The sequence below is a fragment of the Canis lupus genome, assembly GCF_048164855.1.
Source record: "Canis lupus baileyi chromosome 16 unlocalized genomic scaffold, mCanLup2.hap1 SUPER_16_unloc_1, whole genome shotgun sequence".
Lineage (NCBI taxonomy): Eukaryota > Metazoa > Chordata > Mammalia > Carnivora > Canidae > Canis > Canis lupus.
In genome coordinates this window covers 696,018-717,344 of record NW_027326424.1, presented here as the reverse complement: position 1 = coordinate 717,344, position 21,327 = coordinate 696,018, and the positions used below count along the sequence as shown (strand labels likewise).

General features: G+C 56.8%; 1 protein-coding gene across 1 annotated transcript; it reads left to right on the top strand.

The window, feature by feature from the left end:
* The first annotated feature begins 1,038 nt into the window (after positions 1-1,038).
* On the top strand, positions 1,039-21,327 carry LOC140629534 (uncharacterized). Its single transcript, XM_072819054.1, has 2 exons — positions 1,039-1,706; positions 21,035-21,327. The coding sequence occupies exons 1-2, from the start codon at positions 1,039-1,041 to the stop codon at positions 21,249-21,251; spliced, it is 885 nt and encodes a 294-aa protein (XP_072675155.1). The 3' UTR covers positions 21,252-21,327.

Here is a 21,327-nt window from a genome sequence, read left to right as displayed (position 1 = left end):
GGAATGTGTGTGGATAGGAACCCACGTATGCAAAACTGTAACAATCCTCCAGGACTCTGAGATGATAAACATCTGTCACTCTAAGCCACCCAGTTTGTACAGCAGCCCTAGGAAATTAATACAAGACCCTTCCCCTCCTCTGCAGTGAGTCTCCCTCCCTGTTTCCTTCTTTTATACCCTCACAGTTTCTCCGCACAGCCAGCTGTCTGCCTGCCTTTGTTGTTTCGTGTCTCTTTGGCTACTTCCTACCCATTCCTTCCAGATTCCACTCAGACACCAGCCCTCTGGCTGCCTTGGCATGCCCCCCCACCATGCACAGTTAGGTGCCCTGGTCCATACAGCCCCTTGCGTGTCCACATAGTTACTGCGATGTCGCTGTCGCCTCTCACTTGACTGTGCGCTCCTTGAGGGAAGACTCCGCCTTTGGCTCCCAGGGTGTGCAGCTGCTCAGGTGTCCCATACACCAGGAGAAGGCTGCAGAAACTGAAGCCTGATGAAGGCCATGGCAGCTCCAGAATTTTATTCTAGGAGGGTCCCAAGGTGGCATTTGGTTTGCAGGAGCGGAACCCCGAAACCAAAATTGCCCAGCACTTAACAAGCGTTAGAGAATTACAGTTCGTGTTAGAGGCGGAGAGATCAGGCCGCGTTGTGCAGGGGTCACCTCCCTCTACAACCCGGTGGAAGCAAACTCTAATATCCTTTGCTTCCGATGAAGAATCTGAGGGGCTGCCATGCTCTTGATCAGACTTCAGTTTCTGCAGCCTCGCAGGTCACACGCTTCCTTGAAGGTCACACGGGCGGTTCATGGCAGGCTGGGACTGCAACCTAGCTCGGTTTGTCTGACTCCAGGCTTGTCATCGCGGGAGGCGTTTAGGGGGCTTGAGGTCCCCCACCTTGTGCATCAAGGACCAGCCTAGATCTAACGGAGTTGACAGCGAGGCGGGAATCCCAGCCTTCCCTGCGAAGGGAGGGCGCAAGGGGGCACCGCTGTTGAGGGCGAGCGGCAACCATGCCGACAGCTGTTGTGCATTAGCTGGGATGGGGTGGAGGGAACTACAGTTCCCAGGAAGCAGTGCGGCTCCCTGGCTGCCCCGCTCAGGCCACGCCCAGACCACGCCCCCACCCGCCTCGGCCACGCCCCGGCCACGCCCCCGGGCCGGCTGGTATATAAGGGCCGAATGGCCCGGCGGCGGGCAGAGCGCGGAGGCGGCGCGGGCGCGCGCGGGGCTGCCGGGGCCGGAGGAGGCTGCTGCTCGCCCGCTCGCCCGCTCGCCCGCCCGCCGCTCCGCGCTTCTCCCTCCGCCTCCCCGGCCCCGCGCACCTACGAGCTCCGGGCCGCGGGCCGAGCTGCCCCGGGCGCTGTCCGGGCCTGCAGAGGGGATGCCGGCGGGGACCTCGGGCTCGCGCCGGCGTTGCGCAGCAAAGAAAGGCGAGGCGCGGCGTCGGGGCTGCGCGCCCTGGAGCTCCGGGACGCGGCACTTGGGAACCCCCGCGGCGAGCTCCCGCCATCTCCGCGCGGCCGGAGCGCGCAGCCCGGGGCTGGCCTCGGGTGGAAAGTGCGGGGAATGGGGCGAGGGGCTCCGGACCCCCCACCGTGGATTACTTGGTGTGCATCAGCCGGGCTCAGACGACCCCCACCCCCGCGACCTCGTCTGCGTCCTGGGCTTGCTTCCTTCCACCTGGCAGTCGGGGCGCATACCTGGCAGGTAAGTGTTCCCTGCGTTTCGAGGGAGGGGGTTTGGTGCGCTCCTCTCTCCCCGCCTCCCCCCCCCCCCCCCCCGCGCCGCTTTCTGGAGCTCTTGGGGTTTGCACGGAAATTTCTGCTCTCGCACTGACATCTCCGCAGAGACATCCCCTCGGCCCCCCTCCGGGCGGCCCCCCGCGGGACAGACCCTCCGCCGGGGTGGAGGTGGGGGTGGGGGTGGGGGGCCCGTCGCCCTAACCTCCGCCCTCGTGGCCGCCCCGGGGCCCGTTACCCCGGGAGGGAGCGCTGCCGCCTCGCCGACCCAGACTGCGGCGGGCTGCGTGGGGGCTGCGGCGTCTCCCCAGGTCCCTGTGGCCGGGCCTTGGGTGAGCGGCTTAACTGCAGGGCCACCCACCCAGGGTGCTGTGGGCAAGGCTTCCCGAAGGATGGGAGACGGCAGGATCCCGGGGCACCGCGTCCACCGTCCGCCGTGCATGCACCGGGTTCCAGGTCAGCGTGGGGAGGGGGCTTAGTCTTGAACCCTGAGCTAAAAGCAAACCAGTTTTAATCTATAGCCGCATCCTCTCCTTGTCCTTTTGTGTCGGCCGCCCAGGCCACGGTTTGGGGCAGCTCCCGTGCCTGTCACTGAGTGGGCGACCCAATAGATGTTTGTTGAATGAATGACTGAGCTAGTCCGTCTTGATGTGCAGAGAAGCGGGGGTCTCCTTTACCTTCTCCCTCCTTGCCACTAGGGCTCAACTCCAGGACACCCCCCCCCCCAACCCGGAAGATGGGCTTCCTGGTGATGCTTTCCCAGATGTGGGATTCACTCCCCCCCCCCCCCCCAACCTTGGCAGCCTGTCCCTGATGATCCATTTCCAGCCCAGAAGTCCCTCCTGCAAAGACAACTTCTGGAAGCTGTCAAGGGGGCCTCCCTGGGGGTGTTCTCAGGTGCTGTGCCTCCAGTGAGCACCTGCTGGGGGTGGGGGGAAGGAGGGAGGGCCAGGCACCGCAGGAGGAGAAGAGGTGGTCTGTGTTAGTACTGTCCCCTCCCCCCTGGAGCCTGTGCCTCTGGCTGCACCCAGGTCCCTGGAAATGCTCAGGTTGACGCAGCACCTTTTCCTGTGGCCTTTATACCCACCCTCTCCCCCTGGCAGCCTCCTGCCGCCCCCAGAGAGGAAATATTAAACTGTCCCACCATTCACGCACAGCTCCACCTCTGCACCTCACTCGATTTTAAAAGTATTCCGTGTTCTCTCTCTTCTTTGGAGGGCTTGGGTGGCTCCGTCGCTGAAGGGTCTGCCTTCAGCTCAGGTCATGATCTCGGGGTCCTGGGATCGAGCCCCACATCGGGCTCCCTGCTCAGTGTGGGGTCTGCTTCTCCCTATTCCTCTGCCTCTCCCCCTGCTGGGGCTCTGTCTGCCTTTCTCTCTCTCTCTCTCTCAAGTGAATAAATTAAAAAAAGTCTTTAAAATGTAAAAGAAAACCACAAAAAAAGTGTAAAAAGCAGGAAAAAAATACTCAGTTCCAGTAGTGCTGGCAGTTTGATGCATTTCCTCATTGCTGAAGCCCTGCAATGTATACACTTTGTTTACTGCTTTTTTCCTCTCGATTTTGCTTGAACAGTTCCCCAGGTAATGGCTGTATTCCTCTGCCGGCATCAAATCCTAATCTGACAATTCCCCTCTTGTTGGACACGAAGGTATTTCTAGATGTTTACCCTTAGAAGTAGAGCCTCGGTGAGCATCTTTTCTACACAAAGCTTTGTCCACCCTTTGGATTATTTCCTTTGGAAAATTACCAGAAATCACTGTCTTTGCTTTAAGTCAGAGTCATGTCTGAAGCTGGAGAAATGCCCCTCTGGGTGGACATTTCGGAGCTGGGCTTGGAGGAAGAGATCCCCACTTAATCCGTGACACACCTTCTGGCACCTGGGAGCCAGAAGACAGTGGGCGCTGGGAAGACACTTGCTGAGTAAATGCAGTGTTTCGTTCATTTCGGTTTTCCTGAGGCCAGCATTGGCATGAGAGTAACTTATGCTTTGCGTCCACGACTACCTTGTAAATTATTTTAGCAAGGCCACAGGTGAAGATTTAGTAGGCGGCTGGATTAAAACTGCTGTCCTTTTTTTTTTTTTTTTTAAAGAATTCACTTTTGATTTTGATAGAGATCTAGATTTACAGGAAAGTCACAAAAATAGTACACGGAGTTCCCCTATACTCTTTACCCAGCTTCCCTGAATGTTAACATTTTTCATACCCACAGCGAGGTGGTCAGAGCCAGGGGATTAACATTCACAGACTACTTTGAACTCCTCTTTGGGCCTTATTCCGATTTCTCCTAAGGTCCCGCTGATGTCCTTTACCGGGCTCAGGAGCCGATTCAGAATCTTGCATTGCAGAAAATTCTGACGTAACAAAAAAAAGCGGGAGTTGAGAGGGATTCAGGAGATGCTCTTCTTCCTCTTTGTTTTTTTTTCCTAAACCATTTTATTGAGGTGTGATTGACATACACAAAGCTGTGCGAATTTAACGTATACAACTTGATGAGCTCGGTAATGAGTGTACACCGTGAGACCCTGACCACAGCCTAGGCCATAAACCTGCGTGGCCTCCAAAAGTTCCCTCCCACCCTCTTTATTATCATTATTATTTTGTTGATAAGAGCACTTACCAGAAGATCTTCCCTCTTAGCAAATGTTTAAGTGTACAATGCAGTATTGTTAACTGTGGACGCTGCGCTGTACAGGAGAACACTAGGCCTTATTCAGCTCAGCAGAGCGTCTTTATTCCGGAGAAGGTTTTTGAGTCGAGACTTCTTCCACTTTCTTGCCCAGGTTGACTTGCCCCTCGTCCCTCCCTATTTATGGCCAGCGGAGCCGCTGAGACCCGACGGGGCCCAGAGGAAAGGGGAGCCCCCGCCGGGAATGGCAGGAAACTTCTCTGTGTACCCCTCCTTCCTTCCCCCGACACCTCCACTGGGAGTGAGTCGTTGAGTAAAAATTGGGTTATAGCCTGATCTGTCCGGACACGTCTTCCAAGGGGTAGGTGGATGGATGACATCCGGTGTGCGTGAGAGCGAGCCGCCAAGCACCGAATCCGCTGCTGACAAGTCCGGCGTGCAATGCCTGTGTGGGTGACTCACGCCGGCCCGAGTAGCAGGTGTGCCGGGCTGCTAAGTGTGCAGACCCAGCAGAGGCCGTGTTTCCTGGTTATCTTGGCAGGTTTGAAGGAACAATGGGTTCTACTCTTACCTCGGACTGGATTTTGGGGATTGCCCAGCCCCAAGGGCCAGGGAGTGATCCCCCTTTTCTTTAGGGGGCTTCTTTCACCCAAGAGGGCTGCGGAGAGCCAGCCCGAAGGGGTTTTGGAAGTGGCTGATGTGGATGGAGGCCCGAGTGTCCTTGCATGAGAGAAGGAAGACCTGCGTTCAGTGAGGAAGCCCACGGCAGAGGCCCTTCTGCGCCTCCAGCAGAGACCACGTTAGCCTCAGTGTCGTCAACAGCCTACGTATGCTCGAGTTAGGGCCGTCCCCTCCTGCTGGGGGCGGCTGCCCAGAGCGAGTGGAGGTGATGTTTGTTCGGGATCAGGAAGTTTTGAGTTACTTGAGTCTCCACACAACAGACTTCAGTTGTCCAGAGAGAGTTTTGGGGGTGTTGTTGGGGGTCTGGTCGCCTAGCGTGGATGTTTCTCCTCCTCTTTGAAGCCCTTCCCGCCTTCCTATTAGACCTCCTGAGCTCTGGAGGATACTCATCCTCTCCTTCCCCGTCCCCCCCCCCCCCCCCCACCATCCCCGGTGCGCACACACGGGCCCAGACGGTTTCCGTAACCCGGCAGCTCGGCGAGGAGCATAACAGGAAGTCTTGGTGGGAGACGGGCTGGGGATGTTGCCTCTACTTCTGGAACAGCTTCTTCTGTCTACACCTGCCTTGTCCCTCTCCTCAGTGACTCCTTGTGGGCCCTCCCTTCTCAGGAGCCTCTGCTGTCCCCTAGCTGGACGTGGGCCCGGTCCAGACTGTTCGCTGGGCCGCTCCCCCAGTCTCCCCAAGTTGTGGTTTGCACGAGAACGGATTGCCTGGGGAACTTGAGAAGAAGGAGTACTCTTCATGAGCACTCAGCAGCCATCCTGCCCTCCCCTGCCTTAGAGGCTCTGTTTGGGTATGTGTGGGGGCTGGGGGTCTGCATTTTTGACAGGCTCCCCAGGCCATTCCAGTACAGATGGACACTTTAAGGATCAGGGTGTTGACTGATTTCTTGGCCAGCAAAACCCTGCATTGAGACTTTCCTCCCCGCTGAAGCTTACCCAGCCATAAAACCATCTTTTCTCTCTTCCAGGAAGCCTTCCAGGCCTACCTCCACCGGGCTGGGGCCCTCACGTGCACTTATTTGGTTTGTAGGTACATCTTTTGAAATCTGAGTCTTGGCAATCAGGTATCCTTTGTGCTTGGTTAGGACAGGAATGGCTGTGTTTGGATGATAAAGGTTGGGCAGTTGTGGGTTTTGGGGACGACTTAGATCTGCAGGCTCTACCCCTGGGTTTGCGAGTTCCCGGGGAGCTTGGAAGAAGAGGCCCCGCGATAGGCAGCTTCCCGCTGCTTCTGTTAGTCGGGCCCACGCAGACCACTGCTCCTCCTGTTTCTGGACGTTGTCGTCTTAGGCAATGTCCACCGTCCCCACGGAGCTGGTCGGGGTCCTCCGCGGCCAGGTAGCCCCCGTTCTTCATGTGGCACATGCTCCCAGCTCACTTTCCACGAGCAAGACAAAGGTCCTGGACGAATGTGCTCACTTTGATCCGTGTCGTTGGCTAGAGACGCCCTGTTCAGAATCACGTGCTTTGCGGACTAGGTTTGCACCTGGAGAAAGGTCTGTACGGAACCAATCGTGGTCGGTCACGTGACATGCGAAAGGCCTGGAGGAAGCATCCAAGCGCAGGAATGCTGAAAAGGCTGGTTTCTGTCTAAGCATTCTGTTTGTGATGTGAATCATCGCCTCCTCCCGCATTTGGTTTGTTGGTACAGGTTTTCACATAGAAATCTCGAAACCAGGTGTTTTTTTTGCAGTTGGTTGAGACAGAAGTGGCTGCGTTGGGACGGATGATAACGTTCTGGGTCCGTAGAGATGAGTCAGACCTTCAGTCTCCCCCTGGGGTCTGTGAGCTTCCCCCCCCCCCCCAACCCTCCTGGCCCACCGCCTCGCCAGGCCCCACCGTCGTTTGGGAAATGGCCCTTACGGGAGCTGGTGGTGTGGTCTCCACCCCCTTGCATGTCCTGCAGGGTGACCTTGTCCCACTTTAGAGTGGTCTGTGCTTTCCTTGGGCTGGCCGGGAAGCCTGAGAGGGACGGGGCAGGACGGAGCGTCTCCGCCGGCCCGAGATCCCCCGTGTCAGCCCGCGCCCGGCTGGAGCCACCGAGGGACCGTCCTGTCCCATTACCCTCACCGTCGGCGCGTGGCCCGTCATTCGCCAGCACACGCCCTGCCTCCCTCCCAACTTCTGCAGGTGCTGAGTGCCTGCTGGACGCCTCCTTGGACACTGCCGCAGCCCCTTGCCGCCTTCTCCCGTGGCCTTCGGGTTGGCGGGAAGCGCTTGATTTCGCTGACTTTGCGGAGGAAGGTTCTGCGGCGCTTCTTGGGTGTGGAAGGGAGGGTCTCCGAGAGCCTGGCCTTCGGGGGCCCAACCTTCAGCGTGTGGGTGAAGGCCTCAGGAGCTCCCGGGACCATGACTGTTTCGGCTGTCCTACCTTCCTGTCTTAGCTCATTTTTTTTTTAAAGATTTTATGTATTTATTCATGAGAGAGGCAGAGACAGAGGCAGAGGGAGAAGCAGGATCCCTGCAAGGAGCCCGATGCAGGACTCGATCCCGGGACCCCGGGATCACGCCCTGGGCCGAAGGCAGACACTCAACCACTGAGCCACCCAGGCGTCCCCCTCCCTTAGCTAATTTAAACATTTTTCACCTTTTGTTTGTTATGGTGGCAGATTTTACCAGGGTAACCATTTCTTATGGGTGTGATTAACGGCGCTCACGCTGCCTCTCCGTCCTGCCACCATCCATCCGTCTCCAGAGCTTGGTGAGCAGCCCCGACCCCGACCGAGACTCTCTGCCCTCCCAACACCAACTCCCTGTCCCCCTGTCTCACACCCCAGCGGCCACCATTCTGGTGTCTCCATCGATAGGGACCTTGCGGAAGTGCGGGGACCGAGCATTTGTCCTTCCCGTGTCTGCCTTACGTCACTGAGCATCACGTCCCCCAGGTTGGCCCATGTTGTAACAGGTGTCCCAATTCTTTCCCATTTTAAAGCTTAAAACCTTCCCACCGTGCGGAGACCGCATTTTGTTTATCCACCCGTCCATCGATGGGCACTTGGATTTGCTTCCGCCTCGTGGCCACTGTGACCACTGCCGCCCTGACCATGGGTGTGCAAATAACCTGTTGGTGTCCCCGCTTTCAGGTCTTCTGTGCCTATGCCCAGAAGTGGGGTTGCTGGACTCTAGGGTCATCTCATGTGTGATTTTTTTCTTTTACTTTTTTTTTTCTTTTTTTTTTTTTTTTGAGAAACCATCGGATTGTTTTCCAAAGCAGCTGCAGAATTTCACATTCCACCAGCAGTGAGGCAGAAAAGTTTGGATTTCCCCACTCACTCCCTGGCTTTTGTTTTTGATCACAGCCATCCCACCGAGTGTGAAGTGGCACTTTAATTATAAAGGCAGGTCGACCCCCACGGTGAGAATGTTTCCCACCCTGGTTTTACACTCGGGGATGCCTGTGGATCTCCTTTTCTCTCCCAGGGAGAATCTTCCCTGGGAGCTAAGCACCCCGGGGAAATGAGGAGCAGTGGGGTTTACGTGGGCAGCGCTCGGCCCAAGTCGGCTTTGTGCATTAAAAGGATTGATGATCTAGTGAGTTCTTTCCATCCTGATTATTTGCCATGGGAGTTTTTACAAGTGGTTTTGTGTCCCTGTCGCGTCTGGTACCACCCCCAACCCGGCGAAACAGCCAGGTGTCCTCCCCATTTTACGGAAGAGGTTATCAAGGCACAGGTGAGGGAAGGATGTGCCGGAGGTGGACACTGACCCAGAGGAGCCAGCTCCTGACTCCTCACCTGGCACACACCGTGCACAGGGAGGATTTTGGAAGTGTTGGTACAATGGGGGTGGGGGTGGGTGCTGGGAAGATGGAGATTGGTGTCTCCATTGGAGGGAACTCCAGGGGGAGCCTTCTTTAGGTGGCCAGATTTCATATATGAAGTTTGCTGGCCGTGGTTTTTTGTTTTGTTTTGTTTTTGGGAAAAAAAAATTAACTTTTCTATGAAACTCTTCTGCACAGCCACATGGGTTAAGAAACATCTTTTGGAGCACCGTGGTGCCGTGATAGATCTCCGTCTCGGCTCCCGTGGAGAGCCCTGGTTCGAGGCTGGGTCAGAATGCCCAGCTGCCCAGCTCCCTCTTCGGGTTTTTTTTCCTGAAACTGTGTGTGATCCCCCAAAGCTCACTCTTTTCCGGCTGGTTATTGGACATCCCCAGCGTGCATCCAGCCTCAGCGGGGGTTAGGTGTTTGCAGGAAGTGGTCTTAGTGGCCTGGGGACCGATTGTGTCTGCAGACAGAAAGCGACCTCGTGTCCCTGGAAGCATCATGAATGTGGTTCTAGTTCATTTCAATTTTTTTTTTTTCCATTCTGATGTTTCTTTTTATTTTTTAAAACGAAGCAACAAGAACCAAAGTTCTTACTCCTGTGGATGGGGTGAAAGAACAGGGTGCTCCCAAGCTCGAGGAGGAGGCTTTCTTCTCTCTCGGAGGGAAAGGGAGGAGGTGCCTGCCTATGGCATCGCCCCACCCCGGCCCCGGCCTGTGACCCCTTCCTCCTCTGACTTCACACAGGACACGTCTAGTGGCCCCAGGGTCACCCTGGCGGAGGCTTCTCTGAATCTGAGGGCATCCGTGGCCCCTGGCAAGCCAGCTGGGAAATTTAGATGTTTGGGTTTTTAATTAAATTTCTTTAGTAGAAACCAGGAATGTGGTTAACCAAAGAGCTGAGATGGTCCCAGTTTCTAATTCCACCCTGGCCACTGGGCTTTTCCGCCTTTCCCGGAATTGTTTTCTGGTCACTTTCCACTGACCTGTTTGTATCCTGTCCTCCTCCTCCACCCGCCTCATGTTGTACTTGAATTAAAGCCTTTCCTCGTTTCCAGATTCTTTCTCTCTGTCCTGGTCATCCTGGCATCTGTCTGTAGGGGAAGATGACTTGGGGAAGATGCCTGTGTGGCTGCCTTCATGGGTGGTGGTCAGAATGGCCATTTGATATCACCTGTGCCCTAAAGCAGGCCTTTGCCCTGTTCCTTCTGCCTCCCTGGATGAGGGTTCAACAAATACAGCCGCCAACCCGTGCCGGCTGCCAGAGCAGCAGTGTTACGTCGGGAAGGAGAGAGAAGCCCGCCTTCTGCAGGCTGGGAGCAGATGGCTCCAGCGTCTCTTTCTTCATCCTCATAGGCCTGCTTGTGGGTGGGCATCATCATCTCTGACATCAGAGGTTTAAAAGGTTTAGAGACTTTAAGCAATGTCCTTAAGACGCCAGAGCTTTGCAGGATGGAGCCGTGGTTCAGACTCGGGTCTTAACACGTGCCCAACCCTGGGGTCCCATCCTGGCCCGGTCACCAACATCTTTGTGACATTGTATGAGTCACCGGGCCCCTCTGGGCTCTATTCCTCATTCATTAAAAAACGAATCTATTTTTAGGTTGAGTGATTTTGGTTGCAAATTGCAGAGAAACCAATTCTAATGGGCTTAAATAATCAAGTTTTGGGTTGTTAATTTGACTGGAGAGTCTATGCATTATGCTTTTGGGTGATTTGGGGGGTGATTGGGCTCTCTGGTTTTTTTTTTTTCCAATTCTTTTTTTTTCCTTTTTTATCTGTTTTCAAGATTTTATGTATTTATTTATGAGAGACACACAGAGAGAGGCAGAGACACAGGCAGAGGGAGAAGCAGGATCCCTGCAAGGAGCCTGATGCAGGACTCGATCCCAGGACCCTGGGATCACGACCTGAGCCAAAGGCAGACGCTCAGCCACTGGGCCACCTAGGTGCTCTTCTCCAATTCGTTTCATTCTTGTGTTTTACTTTCCCAGTAGAAGCAGAACGGCAGGAGTATTTGCAGACCCCTGCCTCCACAGACCCAGAGTAAGAGAATGCCTTGATCGCAGCTTTCCAGAGGGCTGACCCTGTGGGAGCTCACCCCTGGGAGGTGATCCATCCGTGTGCCAAGAGGTGGGATGCCCTGATTAGCTGTCCTTGGTCACATGCCTCACAGCTGATCTGTGGGTCGAGGCAGCTTCCCTCCCCAGAGCCACTGGGATGTGCAGACGGAAATTAGGGCCTTAGGAGCAGGGCGGGATACAGAGAAATATCAGATTTGCTACGAATGAATTGGACCAGTGGATAATCCACCAGAACGAATGGTGGGCAGGGAATTGATTGTGTTTCCCACTGTCTAGCTAGGGACCTAGGAGGGTGGAAAGGTATGGTAATGCTCAGTGACAGGTGGCAAATGGATGAACCTTACCAGTTCTTCCCTCCTCTGAGTCTCTGAACCCGAGAGTCTGTTTTTTTTCAGGGGACATCATCTTGCTCCATCAGGGAGCTAGGGCTTTGGCTCTGGGATCTCCAAGACCAGCCTTGCAGGGGATCACTCACGGCTGGGTTTTCATTTACCTGCATGAAAGGGCTGTTACCTGCATAGCCAGTTGATGCTTGGAATGGCAGCTCTTGCCTGAGATTCCTTTAAAATGAAGGAAAACACCTTCCCCCATTCTGAGCACCTCCAGACTAGGGATGTTGCTCCTGGCCTACCTGGCAGAGGCAAATCCTGTCCTATTCCTGGTGTGAAAAGCCCAGTGATGGGAACAGGGGCTAGTGGGTTTGTACAGGCTTCTCGCTGAGCTCCTGGGGAGGAGACTGAGCACCCAGTCAGACCAGACAGAGGGCTCGACCTGGAGCAGCCACACACGTAGACTGATGTAGATGGCTCCAATGTGTTCACAGGTACAGGTGCCAGCTTGTGGCCCAGCTTCTGGGGGCTCCGTGTTAGAGGGATGGCTTTGCTCTCCAGGCTGTTGAGCTCCAGGTGGGGGCCCTCCTTGCTTGCTTTGTCCGCACATTACACAGGTAGGCTTTGTCTGGGGAGCAGTGACTCATGCTCATGGGTCGTGTGAGCTCTTAAAGGCAGCCATGCTGTCCTGGCAGGTGCTCCCAGCTGGCCTCATTTGTTATTGCGAGGAAAAAGGTTCATTATCATGGCGATAAATTATTTCTGCTCTGAAGCTGGAATGTGAATAGCCTCTTTAGGAAGGGTGGTGCAGTGGAGGAGAGGGGTGATTGTCGTGTCTTCAAGTGATGCATGTCCTAGGACGTGTGCTAGCTGCTCCGTTCAGTATTGCCCCCATTTAATCGATGGGCAAGCTGAGACTCCCAAGAGTTAAGTCACTTGTCCGAAGTCACCCTGCCCTCCTGGAGCCCAACCTTGATCTGCTTCCAGGTTGGCACATGACGGCATCCACCTGGCTTCTGGCTGCCAGCTTGCGTCCCAGCTTCTTTTGGAAAATGCCAAAAGTCACACATGGACTTGATAACATCTCGATAGCGATGATTCATCCTTCCCCTCTTCCTCCTTACCACGGACAAGTTTAAAACAGCGTTTCCTTCTCCCTTCTCAGTGAAGTCAAGAGTTAAAACAAATTTACACCAAATTAATGGAAAGGTTCATCTAGAGTTACCCCGAGGAAAACACGATCACTAACTGCTCCCCGGGTTCCAGGCCTTTCCTCGCCTTCCCCCTCCTGTCTTGCCATCCTCCCGTTGCTCCCTGCAGGTGTAAAATCCCGCTGGAAGAGCTACAAGTCATTGCGCACCAGCTCCCGACTGGCAAGGGTGGAGTCGGGATCCGGACGCAGGTCTATTTCGTTTTTAAACCCCTGCATTTCCCTCCAGTATTGTCCTGAGTCTGTGCACTTAGGAGATGCCCGTGTCCCGGGCGTGCGTCGACGTCATCAGTCCCCGTGTTGTTGAAATCCCGGGAGGGATGCTCAGGCCTCGGCCCGCCCAGGTGGAGTCCCGTCGCATTTTCCATCTCCTGCGATCGTTGGCATTTAGAGCGGTGATTCAGGGGTGGTCTAGCATCCTCGCTAGAGGAACCTTATGAGGTTGGGTGCACACGTGTGAGCGGGACAGGGAGGCAGACTGGCCCACGATGGAGGCCTCCGATGGAAATGCTGTGTTGAAGGGTTGTGACCCTTCATCCCCCGGATGGTGTTCTGTGCGCTTTACTCCTTGAGCTCAAAGCTGAGCTGAGCTTTCACACCACACCTGCGGCTCGGCCTGCCCTTCTGATGTTGTGCTTGGAAACTGGACAGAGTCGTCCAGGGCTGGGCCAACGTCACCTCCGCCCGGGTTTAAGGGCAGGTGAGAGACCCTTGGCCATCTGGGCCGCGCTCCCGTTAGCCACCACGTGCTCTGTCCTTTGCTCACAGGATGTCATTGGGAAAGTGGAGAATGGAGCCTGTGTGGCCTTGGGGTTGGGGAGGGGTGGCAGTCGAGGTGTGTCTAGTTTGCGGATCGCGTGGACTGAATCTTGGATTCTTCCTCCCACTTCTTTGCTTGCCTCTTCTTGGCTTAAAACCTGTGTGAAAAAAAAAACAAAAAACAAAACAAAACCTGTGTAAACAGGGGCAGCCAGGGTGGCTCAGCGGTTTAGCACTGCCTTCGGCCCGGGGCCTGATCCTGGAGACCCTGAATCGAGTCCCATGTCGGGCTCCCTGCATGGAGCCTGCTCCTCCCTCTGCCTGTGTCTCTGCCTCTCTCTCTCTCTCTCTCTGTCTCTCATGAATAAATAAATAAATTCTTAAAAAAAAATAAAACTGTGCAAGCATTACAGAAATGGAGAGCATGTTCATGGCTCTATGTGCTTCGGCTGCCATTGTCTCTCTGCTCCAATGTCGCTGGATATAACTTGGGAGAAAAAAAATTCCACTTTCTAGTCCAGAGCTCCAGTCCACTTTGGGTTTTCTTCTCGGAAGCCCAGAGCTTGGGCTGCAGAGGGTAGGATTTGGGAAGCGCAAGATTGGGCTTCCATTGGCTTAAGTGCGGTGACTATGTGAAGGTGGCCTGTGTCCTCGGACGTGCAGGCAAGTGTAACCAGCCCCCCGAACTCTGTTGGCCTGAGTGGACAGACAGCACTGGGGTGCAGCGAGGTGCCCCCGATGGTCCTCCTTCCTGAGGTCTGCAGTGGGCTCGTCTCACTCAGCCCTCACTCTTCCCTGCAACCTGCTAGTCACTACCTTCCCGAGGGGCTGTGTCCCTCTCCCTGTACTTAGTGACACTCACGGGGAGGGGGGGCAAGAACCCTAGAATCCAGTATTGCTGTCCAGTCATTCCTCGGGTTAAACTCACTCTCTGTTTTTGCTTTTACCCAATCTTTCCCTTCCCCTCATGTCTGCATGACAATGTAACATGTACCGGTGATTGGTTCACATACGTGGATTTTTCTCCTTCGGCACAGTCAGAAGCGTCCATTCACGGCACCTGGCCTGAGGCCGACTCTGGTATAAGCAGTTTATATCTTGGGGAGGTGACAGGTCAGAGGCCCACGCCACTCTGCCCTTTGTGTGTGGCCCTGGGTGCTGCACCCATGGACTGGCAAGGCCCCCCAGACACGTTGCGTTGGGAAGATGGGTACGCATCTTGGTTTGGGGAGGGGTTACAGGTCTCTGCTCCAAGTGGCCCTGGCCGTTGCACGCTTCCGTCCCTTGTGCCTAGAATTGGTGGCTTCGGCAAGGGGGCTGGTTTTACTAATTTGCCTTGTGGCTTTGGACGGGTTTTACCACATCTTGGGGCCTCAGCCTCCTGCCTGTGTACCTTCGAGTGTACACTCGGTTCCTTGATTAATCCCGGCATAGAAGGCGTCTCCTTGTCTCCCCTGCTGCCTTCGGCAGATGCGCGGGAGCAAGGTGGGCAAGAAGAAACGCCCGATTGTTCTTGGCGGACGCGTCGCTCCAGCTCTTTCTGCCGTACGGACCGCACAGCTTCCTGGACAAGGGCTCCGTGAAACTATAAGCGAAATAACACGCAGCCGTCTCGTGGGCCCTTCTTTATAAAACATCACTTGTGATGATAGTTTGGGATGTCTTCAGACGTAAGCTAGGGTGACCTTGGGCCATAATAAACAACGAGGGATGAGCACTGGGTGTTATTCTGTATGTTGGCAAATTGAATACCAATAAAAAATAAATTTATTATTAAAAAAAAAACCAACAACAACGGGGGGAGTAAATTACCCCCCTCGCCCTGGGGCCGGAGAGAATTTTATTTATTGAAGGGCCTGGGGGTGTCCTGCCTCCCCGCTTTCCACAGCCAACATTTGGACTCAAACTGCCTTCGAGGGATTGATCCTCTTAGTATGACGACGGAATGGAGGCCCTTCGTTTCGGTAAAAATAAGATTTCTGGGACGCTGGGGTGGCCTAGTGGTTGAGCATCTGCTTGCAGCTCCGGGTGTGATCCTGGGGTCCTGAGATCGAGTCCTGCATTGGGCTCCCTGCATGGAGCCTGCTTCTCCCTCTGCCTGTGTCTCTGCCTCTCTCTCTGTGTCTCTCATGAGTAAATATAATCTTAAGAAAAAACATGAGATTCCTGTTTGCTGGGGGTTCCCGACCTGGCTTTGGGAGGCCGACCCCGCTGCAGGGCTCACAGCCCGCCCCCCCCCCCCCCCCCCCGCCACCAGAATCCTGCTCTGCAGCGGTTGCTCCCCCTGCTTGCATTTCTGCTGTCCTGGAGGCAGAGCTGCCTGGTAATAACCTGAATTGCTCTGGGAGGGAGAAGTCCTCGCCACACCCCCTCTTCCTTCCCGCCCTCCTCACCCTCCCCTCCTCCTAGGAGGGGAGGAAAAAAAAATAAAAAAAATCATTCTTCCTTTCTGCATCTGTGTCTTTAAGAATTCCCTGCATTGTAGCCCCGGGACAGAGACCCTTCTGTGAGAGTCTGCTGGAGGCCTGTCCTCCGTGACACCCCGCCCCCCATATTAAAAGACCATCGGAACAAGCTCCCCATTCTCCTCTGGAGAGGGTCCCTCTGTCCCAAGCCAAGCAACTCTTAAGGGAGCGTTTATCCTGGGACACTCAGCTTACAAAGCCCGCTGCAGCGTCAGATAAACTCACTCAGACCCGCGGGGAGAAGGACAAAACCCCCTTTATTTTCACCCCTGCGGGGAGACCAATAAGGACTTTGTGCTGAGAGCAGGGGTCTGAGCAAACAGAGGAGGGGTCTGTGGTGGGGCTGGGCTGGGGGGAGTGGAGAGCCTCCAGGGCCATTATCTTATCAGCTTATCTTTAGGGGGACTCTCAGCAGGGGACAGTGGGCTGTGACTCTGCTGGAACCACCTTGGCTGTCCCCTGCAGCGCCCCGAGAAACCCTTGGGCGGATTCGCCTTGGTTGTGCCAAGAGGAATCCCTGGTTTCTTTCTTCAGCCTATTTGGATAGGGCAACGCTTGTGCACTTGGTGGGCCAGGCCCCAGCTGTGTGCATGCGCCTGCACATCTGGGCGAGGTTGCGTGCATGCACCCCATCTGGGGGTCTGCGGGCACCCCCGGCCCCTCACGTGTGGCCGTTGCCATAACTCGGGCGTAGCCTTTGTTGTGCGTGGCGAGATGTTTTCACTCAGTCATGTAAGCCAGACGTTTCCGTGATTGGTTGTTGGAATTGGAGTCTTGTTAGTTGAACAGCTACTGAGTGCTCTGCAGACCTGGGACGTAGGCCGAGAGGACAGCGCCGGGCCTCCCATCACCAAGGGAGTGTCTGTGCCTCGAGCCTCTGCCCGCTGCCCAGCAGGAGGACCCCCCCCCCGCACAGCTCAAGGGGGTGCAGGGGAGGAGCTGAGGGCGCCGGGGTCACAGCAGCATGAGGGTGCTGGTGCCGCCGGGCCCTCGCCTCCTGGCCTGGCTTTGGTTTGGGTTTTGCTGTTCCTCGCTCCCTTTACGTGGCTCCGGCTGGAAAGCTGCTCCTGAAGCGCTGCAAAGCGAAGCTGTGCGTTAGAGCCTCTCGCACCCCTTGTACCCCGTGCCCTCGGAGTGCTTGTCTCGCACGGGTGCCCCCTCCTAGCGGGGAGACAGCAGAGAGGCTGGAGCCTCTGCTGCCCACCTGGCTGCTGCAGCAAACAAGCTGAGTTAAGGGCCCTTGCTGGAGGGAGCTGTGGTCGAGAAGGAACCTTCCCCACGAATGTCTTGAGAGAGAGGATCCCTGACCCCGTTCCCAGCGCCCCCCTGAACCCTAAATCTGTGACTGTCTCCCCATTTTCTTTCCTCGGGGTGGTGGACCCTGGTGGTGGGGGTTGGCGGGGTGAGAGGAGGGGAGGGCAGGAGGGTCGGCTCCTGAAATTCCCAGGTGGCCTGTGTCTCATGTCTGCCCGCCCCAGGAGTGGGTGCCTGCGGGAGGCCGGGTGGGGGTGCAGCGGCAGCCGGAGAGGCCTTTCCAGCAGGGCTTCGTGGCCCAGGTGAGGTCCCTGTTCACAAATCACGGCTGCCAGGGCAATCAGGGGACCCGCATCCCAGGGCCGGAGGCTCCTGGGCCTTCCCCTCGTGGCAGAGCCTGCCTTGCCCAAGGGCCATTGGTTCCCCGCTGAGGCTGCCTACAGTGTGAACCAGGAGGGCAACAGTTGCCCCGGATCGCTGGGACTAAAGTGATGGAGGGGCCACCTTGGTGAGAACCTGACCTTCTGCGGACAGACAGCAGGAGCTCCGGGCTCTGCAGGTGGACTTCCTGCAAGAGGAGGCTGGGTGGGTCTCAGAAGCAGGCGCTGGGCACGGGTGGGGTGGGGAAGAAGGGGAAGCAACAGCCCCATCTCGGACAGTCGGAGGGTGGGCCTCTGCATCCCTGGTGTGTTCCTGGACCAGGCTCCCAGGACTGGATGGAGAAAATGAGCATCACCGGCCTGAAGTCGCCACCAGCCATGGGATCCAGAATAATCTCCAGGGAACATTCACACCACAGTGACAACTAGCACCGATGGGGCTGGGGGATCGGGGTCACTCCGGGCAGGGCAGCGGCGCTGGTGGGTGTGCCCTGGTTATTTCTTTACCTTTGCCTCAACGCGAGCCCTCATCTCCTACAGGTGAGTGTTTTGGAACTACTTACTGCAGGACGTAGAGCACAGAGGTTTCGGTGCCACCGTCTACGGATGGGCCATCTAAAGGAGGGCGCACGTTGTCTTGGGTCCAGGGTCTCTGTATCAGCTTGCCGCCTCCCAGGAGGGAGATCTTGGAGAGCTTGCCGTGCCTCTCTAAGCCTTGGCTTGTGTTGTAGGCAGAGAACCAGGACGTGTCCCAGAGTCCATCCTGCTCTAGAAATAATGCAACCACGTGTTTTACGATGGGCATACCCGCGGCCCTGTGTGCCTGGGTGTGCACACGGACTCTCCTGTCTCTTGGTTCTTCGTGCACATTTCCCCATGACCCAGGTCACCCTTGCCCTGGTAGGATGTCATCCCACCTCTCGACCCCTGCCCAGAGGAGGGTGGGACCTTTGCCACCAGTGGAAATGCGAGAACCCATTGGCCCCAGGCAGCCAGGCCAACGGCAGGGAAGGGTAGGGAGTCAGAAGTCAAGATGCCGGTCTCCTGGGTGGCTGAGCTCTTGTGTCGGCCCTGCTGGGTGCTTGGTCAACGAGGCAGCACCGAGCATGAGGTCCGGGCTCAGAGCACGTGGTTGAGGGCATAGGGTGGTGGGGCTGCTGTCCCCTTCCGGCTTCTTTCACACCCAAGGAAGGCTGGAGGCTCTGGGGATTGTTTTGGAGGCTTGGAACAACGCACGTGCGGGTCTATGTTCAAGCAGGATGATGTGTGTCTGTCACTGGCTCATTGCTCTTGCACACTTGACGCAGCCCACACTCAAGCAGCTCAGAAGCCTTTTTTTTTTTTTTTTTTTTTAACCGGTGATCAACCTTCCTTGGGCGCCCACATACCCTCCCAGAGCATGCCTGGTCGACCTCAACAATTTGACCAGGAAAAAAGTCGGCCTGTGCTCGGTTTAATCCCTCCTGGCATTGACTTTTTCAGCGGGCAAGGGAGCCTTCTGGGTGACGAGAGGTGCATTTTGGAAAATGGACCGCGCATCCTCCTGTTTTATCATCCGCACCGTTAAGGGCCATGTCTGTGTGTTCCCGTTGGTTCTCGGCCTGAACCGGAGGACGGGGGGCTGAGTTTTGGAGCTGCCCGCCCCCGTGGCCTCTCCCTGGACTGCACCTTTCACGGCACGACACGCGGCTGGGGAGGTGCCCTTAGTCCGGGCAGGTTTCGCTCTCCCCTGGACATAAGCCTCCTGTTCTTGCATCGGGGTGGGAGGGGGGGCGGCGGGGAGGGCCACACGTAGTACAAGGCAGGCTTCACCGGGCAAAGGGGGAGCTGGGCGGGCTGGTGGGGTAAGTGGCAGGGGGTGGGAGAGTGTTGTCATTTATTAGGTCCCTGAAAACAATACGGGGTTTGTCTCCAGGGGACGGTGGTGCCTGGGGAGGCAAGCCAAGATGGGCCCAAGCAGAAAGAAAACAAGCACAGGTCTGACGAAAATGTGGTGACCCCGAGGAGCAGGGGAAAAAAGCACCTTTGTTTAGGAAGGTCAGGGCGAGCGAGGGACGGGGAGGCAGGGAGAGGGCGTGCGAGGAGGACTCCCGCGCCGGACGGATTGCAGCCTCTGTGTCGGGGTCCTGGGCCCCTGCGAGGACGGCCAGCTGCGTGGGAGTTGGCGGGGTGGCTGGCCTGATGGTTTGCATTCTGGGCCAGATTTGGGGGAATCGATCCCTCATCTGCTCTGCTCCGTGAGGGTGGCCCGAGAGAAGATCCCGCATGAGAGTCTCCCTGGGGTTTGGGAGGGAGGATGGAGAGAGGGCTCTGTCTTCCTTTGGGGGCTCCTGGTGGGCTGCGGTTCTGCTTCCTTCACTGAGCCTAATGGGGGGGGGTCTGACCGAGCAGAGAAGCCCTCCCAGTGGAGGCAGGCCCTGGGGGACGTGGGGACAAGGGGTGGGGCGCCCTTCACCTGTCCTCACTATAGTGCCGGAGACCTCGGGTGTCTGGGGGCGGCAGGGGGCCGTGCAGAGACCTTCCTGCTCCAGTGCTTTCTGCCTCGGACCCTCCACGGCCAGCCCTGTGCACTTGCCCAGCTGCGTCTTTTCTGCAGACGCCCTGCTGTCCTCTGTGGACGGGTCTTCCCAAACCCAGTGACTCACTTTGGTTTCTAACTAATGCCTTCTTGCTTTTGGGGGTTGTTTTTTTTCTTTTTGATTTATTTATTCATGAGAGACACAGAGACACACAGAGAGAGGCAGAGACATGGGCAGAGGGAGAAGCAGGCTCCATGCAGGGAGCCTGATGTGGGACTCGATCCCTAGACCCCAGGATCACGCCCTGAGCCAAAGACAGATGCTCAAGCACTGAGCCACCCAGGCACCCCGACCTCTTGGTTTTTAGCCACAGGGGCTTGTAGACCCCCAACTGGTTGTAGACCTCAGCTCGTGGGGCCCACAGGTGCAGCAGTCCCGGGGAGAGGGAGAGTGGCACAGCCCCTTCTCTGCTGAGGGGTCTTGTTCCCAGGACGGCAGCCCTCACGGCCCCCCAGGAGCCCGGAGCTGGGTCACCTGGACTGCCAGCCACCTGCCCGCGGGAGCCGTGATGGAGAATCCTGGTGGCAGGTGTGGACACTCGGCTCTGAGCCACTCCTCGCAGGGGGCACGTCGGGGGGCAGGCAGGGGGCCAGCATCGCACCAGGGCCCGTTCACCCCGTTCTGAGAGAGGAGTTTCTGCGCCGTCGGTTCTCTGTGCTGACACTCTTGGGTGGTCGGGGCACTTGCTAACACACTAGCTCGTTCCGTGTTCAGGCGCCTCTCGCGGTGAGGTGCGCGGGCACCCATGCCCAGATCGGCCCCCGTGGAAGCTTGCTCAGACACGTGGCTGCACAGACATGCACGCTCACGGTCCTCACGGTGGCCCTTGGGAAGGCATAGCCATCATCTGGGTTTTACCAAGGAGCAAGGTCAGACGCAGAGAGGGGCCCCAGACGAGCTCTTGGGCTCAGCCGTCGTGCTCCAAGCACCAGGCTGCGTAGCCTTGCAAGGGCTTTGTTTGTCCTCAGTTTGCAGCAGCAGAGCCCAAGGCTCAGCAAGGTCTAGTGACTTGCTCAGGGTCACCCGGTGGCCCGTGGGGCCCCGTTGACCCTACAGGCGGGTGCTCCCTCGCAGACACTCGGTGTGGTTCCCGCCACCTGTCAGCAGATCACCTTGCGGGAGAGTTTGCATCAGTAAATCAGTATGTTTTGTGTTTGACAGAGGGCCTGGAGAAGCCAGCGTGTCCCTGCCCGTGTCACCGAGAGGCCGGCGTGGTGCGAGGAGGACGGGGTTCGCTCGGGGGGGCTCTCCCCTGCTCTTCTCCCGGCCCAGCCCCCACGGGCCCCGCAGGCCCCAAGCCCTGGGCCTGGCACGCTGCCCCCACCCTGGGGGGCCGCCCTCAGTTTTCATCATTGCTGACGACGCATCCGCCTCATGAAGCGGCTGAGACGGTGCCGAGGGGGACCCGTTGTGCCTTGAAGGAAATTGTCTTGTCTTCCCTATCTTTTGGAGAG